The 23,855-nt window shown below is 35.1% G+C and overlaps 1 protein-coding gene across 1 annotated transcript in view; it reads left to right on the top strand.

Annotated features, from left to right (window-relative positions):
• si:dkey-112m2.1 (transmembrane protein 132C) overlaps window positions 1–23,855 on the top strand; it is a 159,953-nt gene that overhangs the window by 122,580 nt on the left and 13,518 nt on the right. The window contains exons 5-7 of the mRNA XM_044144717.1: window positions 2,273–2,462; window positions 15,645–15,788; window positions 21,935–22,143. Of these exons, the coding sequence (XP_044000652.1) occupies window positions 2,273–2,462; window positions 15,645–15,788; window positions 21,935–22,143 (543 nt within the window). The remainder of the gene's footprint in view (window positions 1–2,272; window positions 2,463–15,644; window positions 15,789–21,934; window positions 22,144–23,855) is intronic.

The following is a 23,855-nucleotide window of genomic DNA, read 5'->3' as shown; positions in this document are numbered from 1 at the left end:
TGGCATTAACAGGAAATAGACAGAAGACCACCACTTTGTGTCTCCTTTTCAATTATTTGGAAGAAAAATATACTTAAAAATAATAAAGCAATGAAATGTGCTTAAGGCCACTAGATCAAATGTAAAATACAGTATGGAAGTGGAGATGGCAAAACAATTACTTTGAATTAAATATTTAGCTGTGGAAAAAAATGAATGATTTATATTTATTTTAAATCTAGTCAAAGCTTTCAAAACACTGTAACATTTGCCAGTTTAGGTGATGGCAGTAGCATGCTGTGTGGGGGCATTTCACCACCAATGGTGTATTGAAGTCAGACTATCTCCAGTTACTTTAACTTACCTCAGATCAACTGTGAGGTCATTAAACCTGTGGATTTCCAACAGGACTATGTTTTAAAAATGTAATTTAAAACTGGCATAAGAAAATAAAGGACAGAATAATATTAACTGTTTGATGTTTGTTCCAAACTTCCTAGGTCAATCCTATTAAAAATGTGTTAGTGTTATTTAAAAGATTTCTCTGTGTAAAATTTGTGAAATTTGTTGAAGAAGCTGGTTATATAACTGACCTACCCTGAAAAAAACAACATCCTTCCATCCATCCATCCATTATCCAACATGTTTATCCCTCTAAATAATATGTAATTCATGCACAAAATGAAGTGTATGTAAATTTCTCTCTGGAAATATATCTGTCCTAGATCCAAGCCCCAAAAGTCAAAACACTTGTTTCCTTTTAGTGGTGATGTATGCCAACATCTTGTACTTTTCACGGTCTGGTGAAGCCAAACACGACTGAGAACTGGTATCCGGTTGTGGGTTGTACCGTAATGCTCCCTGGAGTGCTTAGAGCCGAGACGATATACTACATTTTAAATGCACTCAAAAAGCAGTGGCTTTAAAGGAGATATTTGAATTCATGTCAGTATATAAACTGACTGTGATGATTGAATAACCTCTCTTGAAAACTGTCAAAAAACTAAGTCTTACAATCCTTAGTATGTCCAAAATCCCGCCAATGTTTCCCTCGGTTCATTCGAACCAAAACTCTTTATTTCTGTTACTTAACACACCGGTATCACCAATTATTTAAAGCATTTAAAGCTGAAACTGAAAAGCTTCCCTGACTGACCCAGAATTGCTGTTTCTGCCCTCCTCATCCACACTAATTTTCACTTTCTGTAAGTGTTCTCCTCTTCCCTATTTATTAACAGCCCATCCTGAAAAATAAATAAATAAAATGTGCTTTGAAGTGAGGCTCGCATCGCAAGTGTGAACATACGGGAGAGCTGAAGGGAGACGTAAATACAGACTTACTCAAAATATGTTTAATGAAAAGCTTGGATCTCATCTCTGTCCAAATAACCCCCTCCTCTTCCTGAGTTTGATCTCTCTCCAGGTTTGTTCTAGTTGTTCCCTAAATTGCCCAAGCACTGTTCAGGATCATCATATAGTAAAAAACAAAACAAAAAATAAAAATACAGTTTAAATACATTTTCCCCTTGGTTCTTCAAAATTCTCCAATAGGTTTGAGTTGTTGTCTTTTCTGCATTTTTGAATGTGTGACTGCCATTTTAAGATCCCCAGGTATGAATAGTAATTTTCAAGGCAGTGGGTATTGTTTGCATGCCACTGCTGAAAAAGGTATGTAAAAAGGTAGGTGACATTGACACCTACGGAAAAGGCATTGGCTGAATCAAACAAACCGTTCAGCAAATTAAATATGGTTGCAGTATGTTGTTTTGCATTAATTCTTTTTTCTCCACTGTTTGTATCTACAACAGCAAATTGAAAATGATTTTCTTGGCCGGGTGGTCTCAAGGAAAGATGTTCCATACTGTGCTGGAAAAAGATGATTGCTATTTTTTTTGACAGCTAGATGGTTTTGGTTTTGTTTGAGTGAATATCAATGACGAGATGATTATCTTTAAAATAGATTGCAGAGATTTGAATTTGAGGAAACATGCTATTTTGTCATAATATCAGAGAATGGTATAGATTGTGTCTCATAAAGTACATATACTTTTTTTAGTCTTAAAAAAATTACTTCTGACAAGAACAATGTTACTCATCTTCCTTCTGAATGTATCCACCTTTTTTTCCTCCATTGTCCTCTGCTTTATTCATGTTTACAATTTTAAAGACAGTCTTCCTCCTTCTCATCTTATTCCTGTGGCCCATGACTATTTCATTTCTTTCTTTGCTTTATTTCCTTTCTTTTAGCTGAATTCACTCTGTGCCTCATTTCTGTTCTCCATGTCTTCCACAGAGTTGAAGCAGTGGGCTACCAGCGGGTTCTGCAGGTAGATCTGGAGGTGAACGGCTTGATGGTGACTCAGGGGAGCAGGGAGGTGACATGGCAGGTGGAATATCCACTCACCCGCACAGTGACCAGTGAGGTGCAGACCCTCATCCGTCTAGCACCGCAAGACCTAGGAGGGATTGTGCCACTGGCCATGGTAAGAAATCAGTAGCTTTGCTGCTCAAGTTTGACACCCCTGTGCACACTCTATGTTCCTTTGTGGCCAATTTCAGACCACCTTAAACTTTGTTACCTGACTCTAACAAAAGCTTACCTGGGCAGTGGCCCAAATTGTTGGATAAAAAAAAAACAAATATATGGATTTTTTTAACACAAGAAAATCCCCCAAACAAATCATACATTTATATAATTTCAGGTATTTGATACCCCAAGATATTAAATGTTATGATTTTAGATAGATGATAATGTCAAAGCATTACCTTCTGTTGTGACGTTTTATTACGTACCTGTATAAATATGCGTTATATACATAGTGTTATTTCTCCTTCTCTTTTCATCACCTTATTCTATTATCATTTTCTACAACACTATGGTGCAGTTTTAAACTTGTTTTTAAAAGTGCTATGTAAATAAATTTGACATTGACCTTTAGCCCAGCTTTATTAACTCTAAATGTGACATTTCTTTAAGAAGACTTTTGACTCTGTTTTGTATTTATTTATCTTCTTTCAGTTGACTTTTATGAACACTTTTTAGAGGTGATTAGGGACTTGGTAATGAGGCACTTTTGCCCCCATCTCGTTTTATCTGCAAACTTTGCTTTGTTAAAACTAAAACTGAATTTATTAGTAGACACAGGAACTGTGATTGCAGTTCTTTCATCACCATTCAATCCTTTCAATACATGTTTTTTAACACAACAGTGACGCTGATATGTTTGTCTGGGAATGCAGTATAGAGCTTGCTGAATGAGAAGTTAATTGACATTGGATTTTTATCTTCTAAACAATAAATATGCAAGTGGCATCATAAGACTAATTATGTTCTGATAATAAAATGCAAACACAATAAACTGTTGTATAGTTGCTTTTTCATTCCCAAATGAAAGAAAAATCTCTGCAAAGATGAGATCCGAGTATTTTAAGTGTTTAATGATTCTTTGTTGTTAGTCCCTGAAAAGTTTATCGAACCTGGGAACTTTCAGTTTTATCAGTTTCAACTTGGTAAAAATAAAAACAAACAAGGCTTTTGTTTTCTAACTTGGATGTTTACAATGGGATCATTATATAGGAACTGAAGTAGTCCCATGGGCTCTTATCCATGTAATCCATTGCGTTATCAAAAAAGAAGAGCATACATATCATCAAACAATATTATATATCAGACAAAAATAATCGTGGTAAATAACAACAGTTTTGAAATGATGATTTAATTTCTGAAGAGAAACATTGTCCAAGGATTTATTCATCATAGTCTTAAAACTCAGCAATCCACTGCTTGCAGCATTTGTAGACACATCTTTCATTCCTGGTACTCTGCAGTATTTGTCTGTGCCTGTATGTCATAGAAACCTGTTTAATATAACTTTCATCTCCCTGTGATCACTTCAGAGCTGTACTCCCATGGAGGAGAGTACGCATCCACACTATAACTATAGCTGCCTGCTAAACGTGAAATCCAGAATCTGTAGTTTTTTTTCTTTGTTGTTTAAGTTTCACAGCCCTAAAATTTGCACTCTGAGACAACTGTGACAACTGTGTTAATGGCACCACAAGGGAAAGTGCAAGAATGATCACACAGACAGGAGATACACACAAAAAAGTGAAGCACTTCATAGAAGAAGACAATCTTCAGTTTGGGATGTTTATAAAGTCTTTGTTGGGAATTTTCTACTGTGGGGCAATTTCTAGTTTTGAGTCTCGGTTTATCTTGATTGGAATCATTTTTAAAAATGAATGCTTATAATTTCCTACTCAAATCTAGATGTTTAGCATAAAAACAGTAACTAAGTGTATCCGTTTTCTACATGGGGTGTATTATGGTGTGGAGCATTTTTTGTGTCTATTTTGGTTCTAAACTTATGGTGCTTTTAAACTCAGAAATATTACAATTGGTGATGCTTCCACCACAAACATTGTTAATTTTTGGAGATTTAATCTAACAAATCAACACCAAGTGGCAAAAATGTCTAAACATTAAAATGAGTGAACTACAGCTACAGATTATATTTTCCAGTTGATATGCTATGTGTGTTTTCGGCCACACACTAGGTTTTGCCTACAGAACGCAAATTAGGTATGGCCCTATCTGTACAGAACACCTTCCAGATGCATGCAAACTGCAAAGAGAATATCTCATGGCTTTCTTTCTTCTTGCCACCGTTCTATAATGCATACATTGGAGAAAGGCAGAAGCAATGCCACTGACGGGGGTACATCCGAGTCAGCTACGGCAGGTTCATGGTAGGGTGGGGACCCAGAACCGGGCCTTAAAGCTATTAATTTGAGCAATTTAAACTAAATCGGTCAGAAACAACCAGTCAGAGCTAGGAGGGCGTTCTTAGCGCTGTCAATCTTCCTTGTGTATGAACTCCTCACACCCTTCCCCTTGATCTTTGCTATGCTGCAACTCCTTCCCTGCCACTGAACCTGCTCTGCTAGAAGACATTGCCACCTTTGATGGCAGATAAATGTTTTTCCTATAATGGTAAAGTGACTGTCCTGGCCACTGACAGCGCTAAGACCTTCCTCCTTGGTTACTTTGATTGGTTATTTCTGACCAAGTGGTGTGTTTTGCAGATGGCTGTAGGGCCACAGGGACGAGCCAGAAAAGCTTGTTTTTTGTTCCAGATTATCTGGCTCATTTTCTACTACCACTGACTGCCTTAAGAAATGTGTAAAAATTACATAAGTAACATGTTTCAACTTTAAGTAATAATATGTTAGTATGTTGTTATTTTTGACAGAACAAAAGGTCATTGTCCTGATGTTTAAAAGAAAATCAAACTTGACATACATAAGTTTACGTCAGAATCATCCTAAGACGTTTTGATTTGTTTTGTTTGTATTTTAAAAAAATCTCACATTTATATTCAACTCTAGCCATAATTACATGCATGCACAAACTCACCAACTCCAAAGGGAAATTTAGTGAGACAAATTGACCTAATACTTGTGTTTGGGCATTGTAGGAGAAAGCTGGAATACCTGGAGTGAGCCAAAAATTGCAAAAAGATTAAAAAAATAGCAAACTCAGTGTACTGTACTGTATGAAAGTGCAGATAATAATACAAGGTCTTTGAACTCACCTTTAAAATGTCTGCTGTGTGTCATAACAACAGATATTGTTTTTTTGTTGTTGTTTTTTTTTTGTTTTTTCTTTAAGTAAAATGTGTTTCCTTTGACATCTAAAAGAGAATGAAATAAAACTGCAATACTAAAATACATCAATTCCAACCTGAATTTAATATAGCAGATGGGGAGAGAAACCATGAAAGCTTTTCATTTACAATCTTAAAAGACAGTGGGAAGACCTGCCAGCAGAGTGTGTGCCACTTTTTACCGCATCCTCCCATGAATTTTTGATCCCCCTCTTTCCACGCTGTGCCTCTCTGTTCTCTCATTAGAAGAGACAGCCAGTGTGGCCCCCATAGCTCTTTACAGTACATCATTAGCATTTTATTCATAGCTTCTGAAATTAATTCTATTTCAAACCTTATATCGTTAGCCTTGTGCTCACTGTCCCTCAGTATTATAATGAAGGACATTAACACAAAGCTCTGCATTAACTTTTCTGTGATCATATGTAAGCACGTTCTTCTAGAGTTATATTATGTAGGCCAAATTGAGCTGCTTCTTTCTTTTCTTACTGCATACAGGCGCCTGGCAGATGGCAGCATGCAGAGGAAACTAGGACTTAGAATTAATAAACAGCTGTATTCTTGTTGTTTGGAGAAGAAATGTAAAGAAAAAGAAACCTCATATGTTTAATGTACACAGGTAGCTGTAAGTCTGTTTTATTCTTTACTCTTACAGTATTTACCATAAATATCAACATGTGAGCCTTTTGTCCACATTAAGTTGGAGCTGTGTTGGAGCAACAGTAAAATCAAAGCAGTGAGGGAAAGAAGCCCAGGAGATGAAATACTGTGCAGATGTGACTATTCCATGGAAACCAGGTGAGGAGCAATAAGCAAAATAATGACAGCTGAGTGGGGAGCAAGGGTAACAAAGTGAGAAGATTAGACTAACAACATCGCAAAAACATGGAACAATTACAGTCATTAAATAACTATGATTAACCACTTATTTTTGGTTGAATTGTATTAGTCACACGCAGACCTCTCTACTGGCAGACCTGAGGAATCAAGATTGTGAAAGCCAGGCGATAATTTGAGGCCGAATGCAAACTAAAACTTTTATGGCATTGTGATGAAGACTAAACTAATGAGAGCATTTTCAAGAGGACTGCTGAAATCATTCTATTATAGTTGTTACTGTAAAATATTAAAGATATTCTCCCTATTCTAAAGCTAATTTTTACCTTGAACTAACTCATTGTGCTATTTAAGCTATCTTTTTCAGTTAGTAACTTGTACGCAAGCAGACTAACAATATTACACTTATTCAGTAAGACTTGTGAAGCAGGGAAAAGCCAGACAACAAAACTCTGAAGAGCACACACATCCGGATAAATATTTGTTAACTTAGCATTAGCTGTAGGCATAATGAGTGGAGACGACAAGTGGAGGCGGAGAACTGTTTTTCTGTCTGTATATTATAAAAATATAAAAAACATCCACATGTTTGTAGTGGGAAATGTTTCTCTCATGTTTTCATCCCTCATGTCTTTTCATCCTCTGCACATACTGTGTAGACACAAGTAAAAATTTTCACTGGTTGCATTTAAGTGCACCCTGGAGTTTCACACTAAGTTGCAATAAAAAGTTGCATCTGTGTTCTTCACTGATCTTGTGATAAAAATCCAGAGTTCACCCAAAGATACAAGATCTTTCAAAACCATACTAGTCTTGAATGGTACAACAGTGATTAGAAGGTTGCTTAAATGTTATTCCTGGTTGGATTACTTGTAACTTGCATGCATTGGGAAACCATTCCTCTCTGTTTTTCAAAGAAAATAAACTCTCCTTGACGTTTTAAGCCTTATTTCTTGCAAGATAGTTGCTCGGATGCACATCAACAGCACACATTTGCTATGTTTCATTTTCCACACACAGGGGTCATGTCAGTCAGTTTTTTGCACCTGATGTTCATTCTGTCATTTGTTTGAAGGTATTTGTTACTGGCTTACCTTCCTTCAGTCTTACCCTCTCCCCGATAGTCTTGTTTGAGTTTTTCATTTGTTCAGCTAAGGGCCAGAGGCCAGAACAACAGAGCTCTCTGGTTTATTCTAAACAAACAGCCTAAAGAAACAGGAAAGAGGTCCACAGAATACAGACTGGTTTTACCAGGGACAGCTGATTTATCATGTATGGCTTTGGCATATTTCCCTTCTAATGTTTGAGTGAGAATAGAACCAGAAGAGAACAGAGGCTTAATATTTAATCTCTTTAAATGTATTTAGAGCTCAGATTACACAATAACAAATCCCAACCGACAAGTTATAAATCAATATCTAATTAATGAGGAGAGTATAAATCACTGCAGGCCCTCATTTAAATCAATAGTGGTATTTCCTCCAAGTGATTATGGCAAAGTGCCCCCAATCTGCCACCAACTGTTGATTTGCTGACACTGCAGCTACATATGCTGTGCCATAACAGAACATCAATTAACATGTTCACCTGAAAGGATAAAAAAAGAAGAAAGAAACAATGAAGAAGTATTTATGTATTTTGCCCTTTTGAATTACAAGTAAATCTGGACAATTAGCAAGATTGTATCTTCAATAAAGTCTGATTTATTTTTACTTTCTGTTCATCACCTCTAATATGATTTCAGCTATCTGCATCCTTCTGCAGCTCATCTCTTATTGAACCATCTGAATGCTAAATAATTTGACTACTGTCCCTTTTTCCCCAAGCCATAACCATCCACATATTACGTTGTGCAAAACCACTTTCCCCTGCTCCTTTCAGGCAGTCAGACAGGGAATGTGCAGAGAGAAGGGGGAAAGACAAGTATCTCGGTACATTTATTTTTAACTGGGATGTTGATGTGCAATTCACACCCTATATCTTTAACAACTCAAGATGCCTATGCATGCAAATAAATCAAAACATGTAAGTCCATAACTTAAGTCATGTATAATAAAATGGAATGGCACAAGAGATAATCAAGCAAAAGAACTTGCAGTATACAAAGCAAGTAAAATCACTTAAATATGTTATTGTTATTTTACATAAGCAATCCTATTATCTGTCAGTGCCAGTTAATGTTGGTGGCTTTTAAAATTAGTATTGGACAACAAATATTTGATGGGAAAAGTAAAAGGGTTCTCTCAAGACTTTCACTTGTTGTTGCTAAACAATACATCATAATCTGAACATAAACTTTATATAATTTATCCATAAACCATCCACGACCAGGTGCTAAGTTTCTTGACAGAGAAATAATAATAAAAAAATATATAAGAAAAGGTGTCAGAGTCAAAGACCAGCTACATGCTTTTCTACAGTCCACAAGGGTGGGCTGTATGCACATCATTTGAACAAATCAGTATAATATTGGGAGAACAGTGCAGACAGAAGAAAGGGCAAATTGGACTGGTTGTATACACCTTATTTGGAGGTAGAATGTTGGTGAATATCGCCTCGAAAACAATGAAGCGTAGATTTGGGAGCATGTGGTATTTGCAGACTTTATCTAATTGTTGAAAGAGGGATAAGAGAAATATAACGGTATATTCTATTTCTCATAATGAAACAAATCTGGATGGTGCAGCAGGAAAATAGACTTGACTTGAATTTAGTTGTAAAAAAACTATAGAAAGAATGATAATACTGTGCAAATAATGTCATTACAACCTTCAGTATTGTTAGACATTTTGGGTTAAATAATGGGCCAAAATCACATCTAAGCTAATCCACATAGGAGATGTGTTGCAGTTTTACTGCAAAATCTATTGAATCTATCATTTGTTAAAGATTCCTTGTATATTTATTACTTGAATACTAACAAATGTCACTATACTTATCAAAAAATGTTTCAGATGAAAACATTCTAAGTGCTTTTTTTGTTTTACACTGGAAATCATACACACGTTGCTTATGTGAGCTAACTGTCCACTTCAGTTGAATAGTGAATAGGTATAGCCATGGTATTTCCATGGATCAAAAGCATATTTTCAGTCACTGAATAATAAATTGCAAGCCAGGGTTAAGCTAAGTTCATGAGACAGATTTAGGTGAAGCTCTTTCCTTGTCCTCTTATTCATTCAAATAAATGTGAGGGATTAATCATAACTTATCTTGCCCATGTAGTAGAGAGAGATTTTGAATACACATCAATCTAATATGGGATTTTTTTTCCATTTAAAAAAAAATGTACAGTGAATTGAAATCTATATCTGAGCTGTGTATATTTTATTTTATTCAGGATGATTTAAATATAAGCCATCATTGACATGACATGACAAATGTTGTCCCTTGTTCCCTGTTTTGATTTGTGTTTTCCCTTAAACATACGTCTTTGATTGTTTAATAGATCTGGGACACAAATGTGTTTTGAAGGAGATGCTTTTTTATGAGTGAGGAGAAATCAGCCTGTTTTATGGATTCATTTTCACAAAAAATAAATGCACATACCGTCCTTTTTCTGGTATGTGAATAAACAGCCGTTCAAAAAACTTGATAAAAAATATATGTTTATATGTACAACAGGAGGCTGCACAGTGGTGCAGTTGGTAGCACTGTTGCCTTGCAGCAACAAGGTCTTGGGTTTGATTCCCAGCCCAGGGTCTTTCTGCATGTTCTCCCTGTGCATGTGTGGGTTCTCTCCAGGTACTCAGGCTTCCACCCACAGTCCAAAAACATGACTGTCGGGTTTAATTGGTTTCTCTAAATTCTCCTGAGGTGTGAGTGTGTGTGTGTGTGCATGGTTGTTTGTTCTGTCTGTCTCTGTGTTGCCCTGCCATGGACTGGCGACCTGTCCAGGGTGTTCCCCTCCTCTCGCCCGAAACGTTTGCTGGAGATAGGCACCACCCACTAGGGTCAAAGGTGTAAGAAAATGGCATACTCATGGTTGTTGGTCATTTTAGCATTTATTTATAAATGCAAAGTCATCTCTTCTGAATTTATGGCATTTAAGCAATTTTTCACAGTGTTGAGGTAATAAATATAGAACCTGAAAAAGCTAGAAACTAACAGATGAAGGGAAGAAAGCACACATGAAGGACATTAAGAAAGGAAAGAGCGAAGAAGGGACACAAAGAAAGACTGAACTAGGTAAGCTATTAGGAATCCAAAAACGAAGTAAAGAAGAATGAAATTAGAGAGAGAAGGAAGGAGATAAGGGAAAAAGAGTGGGATACTAGGAAGGATACAAAGCAGGGCAGGACAAATTTTCAGTCCCTTTCTTACCCATGCTTGGAAATTTCCTAAGTAAAAATGTTTATGCTTTTCCAGTCTGTGTGTAGCAACACTACATGCACATTCAGTGACATTTGCTCTCCATTTAAAAAAGACTCCATTTGTGTCAGGAAAGTGCATTTCAAAAAGATTTGTGTGCTTTGAACAATAAAATATTTTCACAATAAAATATTTTCTTATTTATTTATCTTCCATATTTTAAGCATTTTTGTTCTTTCTAGCTCTAATATATGATATTTGCTCTTCAAGACGCATCATGTGGGAAACATCTATGAGAGGTTTAGTTGCAATGTTTTTCAAAAAGGAGCGAATGTGTTGTAGTTTTTCACAGCTGTCTTTGCATTACAGCGTAATCAGTAATGTCTTCTTTTGCATAATTCGGAAGGGTACATTGTCAGGATGCCATATGCTTACACCGTACCCTCACCGTTGTCTTAAGTGGATTTGTAAATGTATGAGTGGCCAGCACTACACTTTGCAAGTAGGTGACAAATCCAAAAGCACTCTCAGACATCCATGGCCAGCAAGTCACCTGAACTAATGGAAATATTGCTCTGAGGCGAATAACAAGAGCAGATTTTGTCCTTCAGCCCACTCACATCCACATACAGTAACGATCCTCTGAGCAGCACGTCTGTAGGTTGTTTGCTCCCGAACACATGATTCATTCTCTACCATATCAGCCCCCACACGCTCCACCCTTGTACCCAGCTGCACAGAAGCATAATGGCCTTTTATCGATTCTCCTGTCTTTCATCGTCTTTTTTCTGTATTTTTTCTTGCCCTGTGCTCTGCAGTGCAATGAAAGGTGGTTAAAAAAAGGATGGCGCATGAGGAGAAGGGGGGCACGCTTGTTTTTTAACCTGGCCATTAAGGGTTTCAATGCATGTGTGTGTCAAAGTTAATTTGTTTCCATGTGCATACAGATAAGTGGGTGGGCGTATATGGAAGATGTGTTTGTATTAGTAAATAATGAAGCTATTTGAAGATGTGAATGTTTATCAGTGGTTGTGTTCAAATTGAATTCATGAATAAGATATGCTTGTCACATATCTACCACACCAGAAGAGAATTGAGAAGCCACAGCAAATAGGTTGATGACTTCTCTGACTAAAACATGCCTGTTTTGTTCTGTCATATGTTGCGCAAACCTAAAATTCATAAAAAATGTAGACAAAAAGACTGCTTAATGTCATCATTGGAATGAAGTTTGTTTATGTTGGTGGTATGGTACCTACAAGATCAGTAGCTGGAGCTCATTAAGACCTTTTTTGACTGTCGCTTCAGTCCTAATGGCTCATTAGGTAAAAGCAGACACTTTTCTTCAAACATTGAGGCACAGAACACAGAGCCCATTGACGATGATTATTTACAGTGCTGTGGAAAAGTTTTACCCCTTTGCAAGTTCTTCTGTTTTTACTTTTTGTCAAACGCACTTGTTTCAGATCATAAAAAAACTTGGAAAAGTCAGACAGGGTAGTTAAGGTGAAGGCAATATTTATTTATTTATTTTTTCTTATGGTGGCTTTATTTATTAAGGGATAAATTTGTCCAAACCACCTTTGTGAAATTAAATCCGTAATTGCCTCCCAAACCTATAACTGGTTGTGTCACTCTTGTAAGGTACAACTTCAAAAAAACTTTTGCAAACACTTTTTTACCTGCTTGTCTTTAGTGAATTGTTTTAATTAACTACTTCTCTATCCATATCTTTATTTTTTATGTCCTTTTGCTTTATGTGCTTTTCTTTGTAAAACACAGATCGTAGTCATAATAATCTGGCATAAATGTCAGAGCTCCAAACAATTGTACAAAATACAAAAGCATTTTTGGTCAAAAAAGACCATACTGAGGAGAAAACCATTGACTCAGTAGTTGGCAGCCTGGAAACTGGCATCGTAATATGACAAATTTATTGTTGTAAATGAATCATCTGTTTATATGCGATTTAAGAGACTCTGCTGTATTTCTTATTCTTTGGGGGGCTTTTTGTTTTTTTTTTCAAATGTGCATCATTTGTGGCCCAAAGTTCAAGTTGTAGAAGTAAAATCAGTACAAACTACAACTACGTTGGACTTTTAGGCCTGGAACATTGGATATATCTTTTGCCAACTTTCCTTGCAATAAATTTGTTTTGTAAAACTTACATAAACAATGTCATGATGAAATTTGAAATATACAAAGAAACAGTTATTTTGGTCTAGGTTTAACTGCAAAATCACTCACACAACGTGTCAGCCGTGCTTGTTGGAACAGATGGTGTTTTCCTGTTGAAAGGCCAAACACATCCACACACTGGGTTTAAAATTCCCTTGATAAACAACACATTACACATTTAAATATTATATACATCTTAAATACAGTTTTAAAATGCGGGGCTTATATGTGACATACTATTTCCTTCAACATTTTCATAAAATACTAACATTTTTAAAACTTCCTACAGATGGAATAAACAAATCATTTGTGGGCAAAAGTTTTGTATTTTTGAGAATTCCTATAGAGGATTTATTTTTTTCTCATTCTGTTCTTTACAGTTTTATAATCATACTGGTTTATTCAGGAAACAAAAAAGAAACAAGGTACAAAAAAGAAGCAGCCATATGTAATTAGTTGTCATTTTTCCTCACAAAAGAAAAAAAGAATAAAGAATAATTTTTATTGGGAAGCTTTTTTATTTTCAGTTGAGGCTTAAATCACATTTATTTTACAATAGAAACAGTTTGAAGATAACATAAAGCAACACTAAATGAACAAAGCAAAATCTGAAGACAAGTTTGCCTCTGCCTTTTAAACAGCTAGGCCTATTGATAGCCTTTTTTGAGCTAATGATGTGCAGGATCCACTGTTATACCAAATCTTCTGACAGACAAAGCACTGGGAGCACAAGGATTACCAGCCGTTGTCTTAATTGATCTCATTATCTTTTCCTCGCTCTTCTGTAAGGCCTTTCACTCTCGAGTGTATCTTGTGATATCTTTTAAATGACTGCAATTTACTTGAACATATCATTGTCATTCTATTGTATATGTATTTTTTCTCTTTATACTTGAGATGTTGCTGCAGAAGAGCTGCAAAGAAACAACTCCAGTTTGATTCTACTTCACTTAAGCCATCTATGAGAGGAAATAATTTTCCTTTAATGCTTGGTTGTATGTTCTAAAATATATCATGCATCGTTTTACTGTATTAGTAGAGAGGTAACATATGTTTAGGTAGCATTTTGTGATGTTTTAAAAAAGAACGCTGAACTTATTATTGAATGTTTATATGCATCAGACAATCATGGCTTCTTCTTGTATCTGCATGATAGCAGTAATCGAAGGTGGTTTGATGGAACCTCTTGCAGAAGTGCAAGCTTATTTTGAGAAAGTTAACCAGATACCCCCTGTTCTTTCCTATGATAAGGCTGTTTCCTGCTACCTTCATTTGCTTGGCTCTCTCTTATGCATTCCTTCAAATTTTGGAGTAAGTGCTTCATAGTTATTAAAATCTGAAAGTGGTGAATCATTTACAACAAACTGTACAAAAAGATGGTAATAATCAAATAAAAGTATTTTTTGTGTATTTATTATTTACACATCACAATGAGGAGCTAAATATTTCTCATTCTTAGTCTGCATGTATTCTTGTTTTTCAAGAAGCCCAGCATTTACAGAATCAATCTTTAAATCAGTAAATATATCAGCTTACTGAGCAGTTTTTCTGTTTGGCTGTAGCTGTGAGACAAGTACTGTCAGCAAGCTGTCCACAACATGTCATTGCCATTTTTCACACTTCTTCTCAATCGATTGGTGGAAAGAAAAATAATCTTTACTTGGTGCCAAAGACCTTTAAGCAAGGAGTAAAAACACCCTTTTTGCTTTATACCATCTCTGTGAAAGTAAATATTACCACTGACAGCTACCTGCCATTTTCTGGGCTACTTGAGCATGTTTCAAAGGGGCACTTCATGTGAAGGGTCTCAGATGGTGACTATTTACTATAATTGCAGAAGATGGCACCTTCAAATACGTGGCATTTAAAGGTTGTCTTTAAATTTAAGGGCACAGTCTTGCAGCTTTTTTTCCGGTGTTTCTTGTCTGTGACTTTATGTACTGAAACAAAACTTCTTTTTCAGACATCCTACCAAATGTACTTTTTTGCTGCAGCTTGAGAAGAAAAGGGTTTCACCTTTCAAATGTTAAAAGATTTTATTTACAGGAATAGAAAGTAATATTTGTAACACTTTTTGAAACAGTTAAACTATAAAATATGTTTTATATATAGCCAGTAGTTACACCAAAGATTGTTGAGGTCCATTTGCTTCTTAATTAGATTTAACTATTGGTCTCCTCAAGATTCCTACAATATGGTAGGCTTGAGCACAAAAATAAAAACGTGCTTCTTGGTATAAAAAAAAAAAAATATTTACCATCTGAAATGTCTAACATAATCTGATGATATTTTGATTAGAACAGAAAAGCAGAAGTCACTTTGGATAAAAACAAATAACTTCTGCCAGAATAATGATTTTATCAGGGTCTGTGTAAATGGGGGATATGTTCTTATGTTGGTTTTTGAGGGTTTTTTTGCGTTTTCTGATGATGCACAGTGTTTACATAACTGGGTGCACTTGCAGAGAAAAAGTACAGTTAATACCCGGCTGACATGAAAGGATATAAAAAGGGGAAAATTGTAACAATTTCTTTTTCAGCAGATTTGTGGTTGTCACTTTCTTTCTTCTGTTGCCGCAATTGCCACTCCACACTGCCTGATTTATTTATCTTTAGTCAGCTCATGGAACCTTGTCTAATGTGTACCAATGTTTTCCCTTGTGTTTCTCTGCAGGACACTGAGATCCTGAACACGGCTGTCCTCAATGGGCGCACAGTTGCTGTTCCTGTTAAGGTGGTCACTGTGGGGACAGACGGTGCTGTGTCAGATGTTACGGAGTCAGTGGAGTGCAAATCAACAGACGAACAGGTTATCAAGGTTAGTGTGTCGTGAAGCTTCTGGTTCACAACACAGAACCAGAAGCTGTTTGTGAACCAGTTTCTGGTTCACAAACGCCTAATCGATTTTAGGCCATTCGTTTATACCCAAGGAATTTTTTTCAAAAGAGATCATAAGGACGTACAGATTACACAATCAGACTGAAGTATTACAGTATTTTAACTCGTACATAAAAATTACCACAGGTGTTTTTCTTTTTATTATTGTTATTATTTTTTTTTAACAAGCTAATCTTTCAGCTAATTACTACAGAAAACTGAAAACTGAATTGCAAAATCACATTTATACTAAATGTTGGACATTTTCTTCAGCTTTTAGTAAGTAAATAAGAGGAATTTGTAGCAACCTCGTAGCAATGATGGGAATGGAAACACTATTTAAATGTATTCTGTGTTGTCTAAAATATTCTTTATATATATTTGTTCAGATGGTGTTTCATTCTTGAATAGCAACCAGGGAACAGCTTTTGACTGCCACACTGTGGTTGCCCCTAGTCCATTTTTAAGATATCTTATGACAGAAAATTTCCGAACAGTTTGCCCGACAACAATTCATAAATTTCTGGTATCTACCAAAATCTGTAATGTTCAGTCTGTGCTTAGATTTATATTGAATGGCTATTAAATTTCAGAGACAGTCATATGTGAACATAATTTCTAAAATATATTTATATGTAATTAAGCGTACTGTTTATAAAATTCACTTTCTGCAGCTTTAACCTTGCAACTTTTAATGACAAATGTCTGTGATTGGTCAAGTTATTTTGTTTCACTTACTCTTCAGTCTGATAATGTCAACTTCATTGTAATTCTTAGAAACAGTGAACCTTTCTCCAAACTAGGCACAACAATAGTTTTTATATCTATAAAAATATCTGCACAAAACTTGCAACATTTTGTGTGCTAGCATTTCCCAAGGTAAAGTCAGTCTACCAGAACAGAGCCTACTCACACTGTACACACAGGGTGGGAATGTAGCTACCATTGTTTTTCTACCCAGGCAGAAAAACAATGGTTGCTTTCAAAATAAAAGTAACATAATTTAGCTGACTAATTTAAAGATCATTTGCATACAATTTCAGAAAACTAATTGAAAGAATATCCCAATTCTACTGGTTTAACTTGAATTGTCACAATATATTCTGTTTCTCAAAAACGTTTTGGTTAATTTCACAAATCATGACCGTTGTTTGTGAAATTTGCTTTTTTTATTTATTTACTAATTTGTAAACTATGGTTGCTTGTTCCCCGTAGAAATTCATCAAAACTCACCTTTACTTGCAACACAAAGTGTTCTATTCCAGCTGGTCTTGTTTTACTAGATCCTGCCCCTTCTCAGTTTAAAAAAAGTCACTTGATCTCACTGTCAAAAAGCTGTAAAGATGTTATACCCACCAGTATGCTGACTATTACTTGCAAAGATCAAACACAAAATGAATGAAACTCAGTTCAAGTCAAAAAAACTTTGAAAGACTTTCAAGAAAACCTACAAAACTTTTGCCCAGAAGCACTGTGAAAGATTACAGGATAGTCTGGCTTCTTGGAGGCAAACTATGTATGTATATATAGCAATAAATATGTAGTATAGATGATCAAAGAGAAGAGAAGCGACAGGGCACATCTCTCAGAGGGTTTCATTATCCACCGAAATGATACCACACATTATGATGTTGACCTTGTGGGCCAGGGAACGGGTGCTCCAACAGCTCACACATTTGCTTTTGGGAACAGTAAGCAGCATCCCGCGTTTTAAAACTAATATCAAAGGAATCTCAAAATAACACAGTTTTTGATCTTATTGTATCCCGACAATCACTGTTTTATTTAGAGTTTGAGAGTAAACTCTCTTTTTAAATCAGAATAGATCATCTTTAGCTCTCTTGTAGGGGTGTCTGCACTAAAGCTAATGCTGTGTCTTAAGATCTATCCGACACTAAGAAGTCTGTGAATAAATTATCAATGACCTTCAGTACCTTCAAAAAGTGTTCCACAGACTTCTGAAGTTATAGAGTAGAAACATTTGGTCTAGAAATTTATCTGAGACAGTTTTATGTATGTGTTTGATTTTCTTTCTATTTCTGCAGAAGACAATTATCCAATCTAACAGTTTTAGATTAAGAATCTATGTCCCATGTTTTTTAAAAGGATGATATGTATTTTTCAGGCTATTTTAGGGCCATTTTATACCACAATTGGGAAACTGTTACCTTCAGATATTATAAAAAGGCTGTATGTCTATATGGACTTCAGAAAAATTTGATTTCATATCATAAATCAAAGCAATGCTACTGGTATGTTTTTGATGAGGAAATAAAATGATAATGTGATATAAAGCTCTAAAAAGTGGATTTTGCATAAAGTCTTCTGTTTTGGTTATTTTTTCAGAGCACATTCTTTAAAGATGCTAACCTATGTAAATATACTTGGATAAATATTTTTGAGTAATATTTCTAAAATATCTATCCTGTAAATAAAATTAAAATGTGTTTCCCTTCATTGGAGGTCAGTAGGAGTAGACAAAGTGATTGGTGCTTACTGAGGCATAATCACAAACTTTAGAAGGAAAAACAGATGCTTCACAGAGTGTTTTCTATCTTTGAAAGTGATCTCCTTTTTTGCTTATCATCTATTTTTGAAACCTTTTGAATTTTTTATGTTAATCTAGCAGGCCTTTGCTTTATTGAGCATGTGGTATTTAGGAAGACTAAAGGCTTTCAAGTACTCTTCACAATATAACTTATGAAAAGCTCAAGTCAGACTTTAATGTAAATTTCATGAAAATTGTAAAACTGATACAAATGTATTACTGTTTTTCCCCTCCAGATGTATACATAATATGATTATTTCTGTACTCTTTAATCATCAGAAGGATAACTTTTTTCTATTCTTATTGTAATAAAGTCACTATTCTTATTATAATAAAGTAGCATTGTACTTTATTACAATGCTAATAAAGTAATTTATTTAACATTGGAAAAAACCCTCTCCCGTCATACCTGTTTTCTGCAGAAAAATAATCTACTCAACAACAAAATGTTTGTTTTCAAGAAACCCCATAATTTATTTTAGTGACAGCTATGCCATAAACAATTAAGAGTCTCCTTGATATTTTTATCCTTCATTTGGATTTAATAATTGAGAGTAATAATATTTTGGAGCACTTCAGTCTACTAGAAAATGGTTTGTAACAACATGAATCTTAAGAGTCAAGGAAAGTATTTTAACAAAGGTTTAATAACTGATAAAAGAGAAAACATGATCTCATCAAAACCAAAAGTGTGTCATGATAAAGTTGACTTGATGTAGATTTCAACATACAAGTTGAATGTTTAAAAACAACAAGATGTGAAATGTCATTTCTGAAATTATTTGTTGTAAACAGAGGATCTCATACTTTTCTAGTGTTAGATCATCAAGCATCGTAAATATATCAGCTGTAGAAAAGACACGGATAATCTCTAGGCTAATTAAGCCTAAGTTTTACTGGTGAAATAGTTTATAAAAACATGATAAGCAATCACAGGAAGACAATGTTTGACATTGGCTTTTAATCAACAGTGATACGAAAATAATTATTTGTTGTTTTCTTTTAACTAGAAATAGTAGGATGATCTTGTCTGACACCTTTGTCTGTAACCCTTCTTTTTAGGTTTTACATTACACTACAGGTGCCTGTTTTTACATTTCACCCTAATTATAGGGTGAAATGTAATTTATTCTCACTGGGTTCTCTGAGATATTTTTAATATAGATTTGCCCTCAGCACATGGCCCTGTGCTGTACGGCATACTGATCAAAACCTTAATTTAGTTTTAGCCAGTTATCTTAAAAGTCAATGATTCATTCATCCATTCATGCCATTGTAATGATTGGTAAGGTACAAGACTGGCTACACATTTAATACTGTCCACAGTGAACTGACACAGATATGTGTGTGTGTGTATTGCAATGATAAGAGGTAGAAAGAAATTGAGTTTCACTTTTTTAATGTACTGCAGAATATGGCACAATCTCTGTTCAATCTTTAAAGCTATCACCTAAAATGCCCTCAATAGGGAAAATATTCCAATGCATCTGGAGTGCAATAACAAAGCCGAAGAAAATTGGAGATTTTCTGTTAAAAATGGTTTGAAAACCTTAATACGATCAAGAGGCGGATAAAGTAGATTCATTTCTTTATCCGCCTCTTGATCATGTTATTCTTTTTAAGTCTTGAAATGAAACAAATAAGAAGGGAGACTCTGAAGGACCAATTGAAAACAATTTTGGGTTCCTAGTATCTATTATAATCCATCTTTTTTTAAATCAAAGTGATTCCATCCATCAACATAAAGTGGGTAATAACTGCAGGATGTAAAATTTCATGTCATTATTTTTGTGTACAAATTCAAAATCATTATGGTGATGATTTATAAAATTGTAAACAGATTAAGTGTTCTGTTACAAGGGTCAAAGGGAAACACTTTTTCCCCATTGAAATATGACCATTATTATCCACATTATGGTTTTACTGGTCACACATATGATGCAACTATATTGAAGGACATAACACTTTTCCACCACAACAATGACCTCTGCCTTAACCTAAGTCCCAAAAAGAGCAAAATATACATTCAAATCATACTTCTTTTGAAGAAGGTTTAAGAAGGAGTTTAACAGGTGCTTGGAAATTTAACAATGTGCAGCATAGTAATTACTGTGCAGGAAATTCCACATAATACAACCTTACATTAAGGCTTTGTCAACTATTTTGTGTCTCAGTTAGAATAAGATGAACTTGGATAACAAAATTCTATTTAATATATGAACCAGTATATTAGTGGCCCTTGCATAGGTCTGGTTAGAAACGTCTAAATATGCAGTTTTATTTATGTCCTTTATTTGATTTTGCCTTAATAAAACATAATTTCTAAAGTTTTAAATATCCCCCACAGTTTTCGTACTACTTTTAATCACTGTTTAGGTTTCACCATGCGTGAGGTTTGGGTAATGCTCACTTCACTGATTATAAAAGCCGATGAGTGGGAGAGAATAAGGAGGAAGTAATGAAGGTGAGGAGGAGGAGGAGCTGACAGACACAAAGCTGTCAGTCTTGTTCCTCAGAGAGATGGGATGATCTCGCACCATTTGAGAGTTAAAGCTGCCAACTCATATGCAAAGACGGATGACAGTTTTCTTTTGACTGGTTTGTTAGAAAGAGGCGATTGTCACTACTGAGGATTTGTGCTGAAATTAACAGTTGTGCCAATCAAATTTGTGATGGGTTTATAGATTAAAAGCATTACAATGAGAGAGAAAATTCTATCAAAACATTTAAAATACTCGGTATTACAAATGTAGAATGTTCTTGTAAAGGTTATGTGAATGTTATAATGACAATATTTACAATGTCCTGAATATACCATTCTTCATGTTGGAACTTCATCTGAGTAACTTTGATAGCTCATTGGATTTGTGCTTCATCCAGCTGGTCATTATTTAGTTGTGAGCATTTTGTTCTCTAGTTGGATAAAACAGGTTGGTGTCTTTGCAGGGATCCATCTGTCCAGTTGGATCAAATTCCAGCTAATTGCCCATGGAATAATGCTTTTCACATACACATGTATGTCACATCTACACACAATGCACCCACGTCCATGCAAAAAGTACTTAACCAATGAAGATACAATGAATCACACACAGTGTTGAACAACCCAAGTAAGCCAAATGAATTAAAGAAGCAAACTAATATGTGAAATAGTTAGTGAAATAATAATTCAAATTAGTAAATGAGTATTGAACAGGCTTACTGCAATCTAATTAATATATATAAGAGCAAACACTTTTTTGCAAGAGGCCGTTAAGATATATCCTGTATTGAGAAAAAAGTCTGATTCATTTCTCAGCTGTGACATCGACCAAAAAACATCAAAAAGTTCAGATCATCACAAGTTTTGCCAACCCTAATGGTCCAAAAATGAGCACACATGAGAGAAACCTCTTCAATACCAAAGAATGAGCTTTATGAATGCACCTAATTTTCAAATTAAAAATAATGCACGAACCTCTTGTTAAAAATAGATTTTATTTTTGTTAGAGATAGTCTGAAGCAAATTTGTTTTTTTGTTTTTTTTTCTCTGTCTTCAGGTGTCTGAGCGCTGCGATTATGTGTTTGTCAATGGAAAAGAGACGAGAGGAAAGAAAAGGGTGACACTCAACTTCACCTACAGTTTTTTGAGCGCACAGCTGGAGATGAGTGTATGGATCCCCCGCCTACCGTTGCTCATAGATGTATCTGACCCCGAACTCAGTCAAATAAAGGGCTGGAGAGTCCCTGTTAGTGCTGGCAGCAGGAGGTAGGACATGGTTTTATGATGCATTATCACTGATCCCTCCTTTTTAAAAATGAAAACACTACAGGGCAAAGGAAAATGAGATAAAGCTTGGAAATTATGTCCTCACACAAACTTTACCTTGCCTTTTTTCACAACCACATTTTACTGTTATTCAGATGTATAATAATACATATTGGGATAATGGGATTAAATCTACTATATATCCAGGCATTAAAATAATAAACAACAGTAAAATAGTTTCAACCCAAGTCTTGTTTGTGTTCAGAAGAAATATCGCAGACGTTCGGTGCTTGCATTAGGGCATGTTTCATGATTTGGTTAACACAACAAAAATAGTCAACAATTTACTGGTCTTGCAGACCTTTGAGGCATGAAATGCAGCTGCAAAAGCAGTTCAGATGTATAATGAGTGCCAACAAATTCACTAGAGTGGTGTCCCAAAAAGTACTTATTAAAAAGAAGGAATACTGATTTGGATTATTAAGGAGCTTTGGCAAGACCAGAAAGTAATAAAAGCACAGCAGCCTGAATAGAAATATAGATTCTACTGAACAGTTCTGAGAAGCAATTAAATAAAATTAATAAAAATATTGTTAACATGTGGCAGTGGCACCAACTTCTTTCCAGGTACACACTAAATAGAAATCAAGTTTATTCCAAAGGAAAATATTGTTGAAAGTGAGGTTATAAATTTGGCTTTAAAAATATGTGGCTGTTGAAGTAGTGACCTCTTCATTGTTAACTTAAGTATTTTTGCATATACAATTGCATGAGGAGAAATGTTACTTTACTTTTCTGATGTCTTTGAAATGCTGCAGTAGTTTATTCACCCAGTTTAAACTTCAGTCTAACCACAAACTTTGTTTAAAAAAAAATATACATTTATGTTTCCATAGAATGAAGGGCATCAAAATGTTTCAAATAAAGTGCACTTGATTCAATGGCCATCAGCAAGTTTAACCATCTCAATAAATACAAGGCATTTGGCAATGTTCTGCAGAATAAAGGTTTATACAATAAATTGTCATTGTACAACAACATCAGTAATATCAGGCACCATTTGAAAAGTTATTCACAAACATTTAAGAAAGTTTTCCCAGGAATAGACATCCAAGCAAATTAGTTTGTCATGCAATGTTCTCAGAGATTGCACAATACCCAAGAGCTACATTGCAGACCTTACATAACTCTTGTAAAATTTTAAAGTTCACCGCAGGATAAAGACTACATAAAGGGATGGCAGCGGAATGACTCTTTTCCACTAGCAGAACAGGACTTAAATAACTCAGGTTTAAACAGTTGTGTTCACGGAATAATAATTCTAAACGCAACAAATATTAACAGACAGTCTAAAAATGAAACAAGTGTTTCAATGGAACTGTCAAAGTTCAGACCTCCATCTGACTGACTCTTTATTACAGCTGTTCATGAACAAATTTCTGCAAACCCCAATGAATCAAAGCTGTGTTGTTAAGAGCACTGGGTTTAATGAGAGGAATGCATCCCACAGAATACAATCACCTCAAGCTATTGCTGAAAGAGTCTTTTCTGGACACTAGTGGATCATAGGATGTATTTTCTTTCCTGTGTTTCATAAATAATGGCAATGTGGGGTCTGATATGTGTGTTGGTACACAAAAGGTTAAATTTGCTTCCTTTAAGATGTTTGTAAGTATCAGAAGTTTTTTTTTTGTTCTTTTTTCCATTAAATA

The sequence above is a fragment of the Gambusia affinis genome, linkage group LG17 (assembly GCF_019740435.1).
Source record: "Gambusia affinis linkage group LG17, SWU_Gaff_1.0, whole genome shotgun sequence".
Lineage (NCBI taxonomy): Eukaryota > Metazoa > Chordata > Actinopteri > Cyprinodontiformes > Poeciliidae > Gambusia > Gambusia affinis.
Note: the sequence above shows the minus strand (reverse complement) of the source record. Positions and strands in the feature narration are given on the sequence as shown.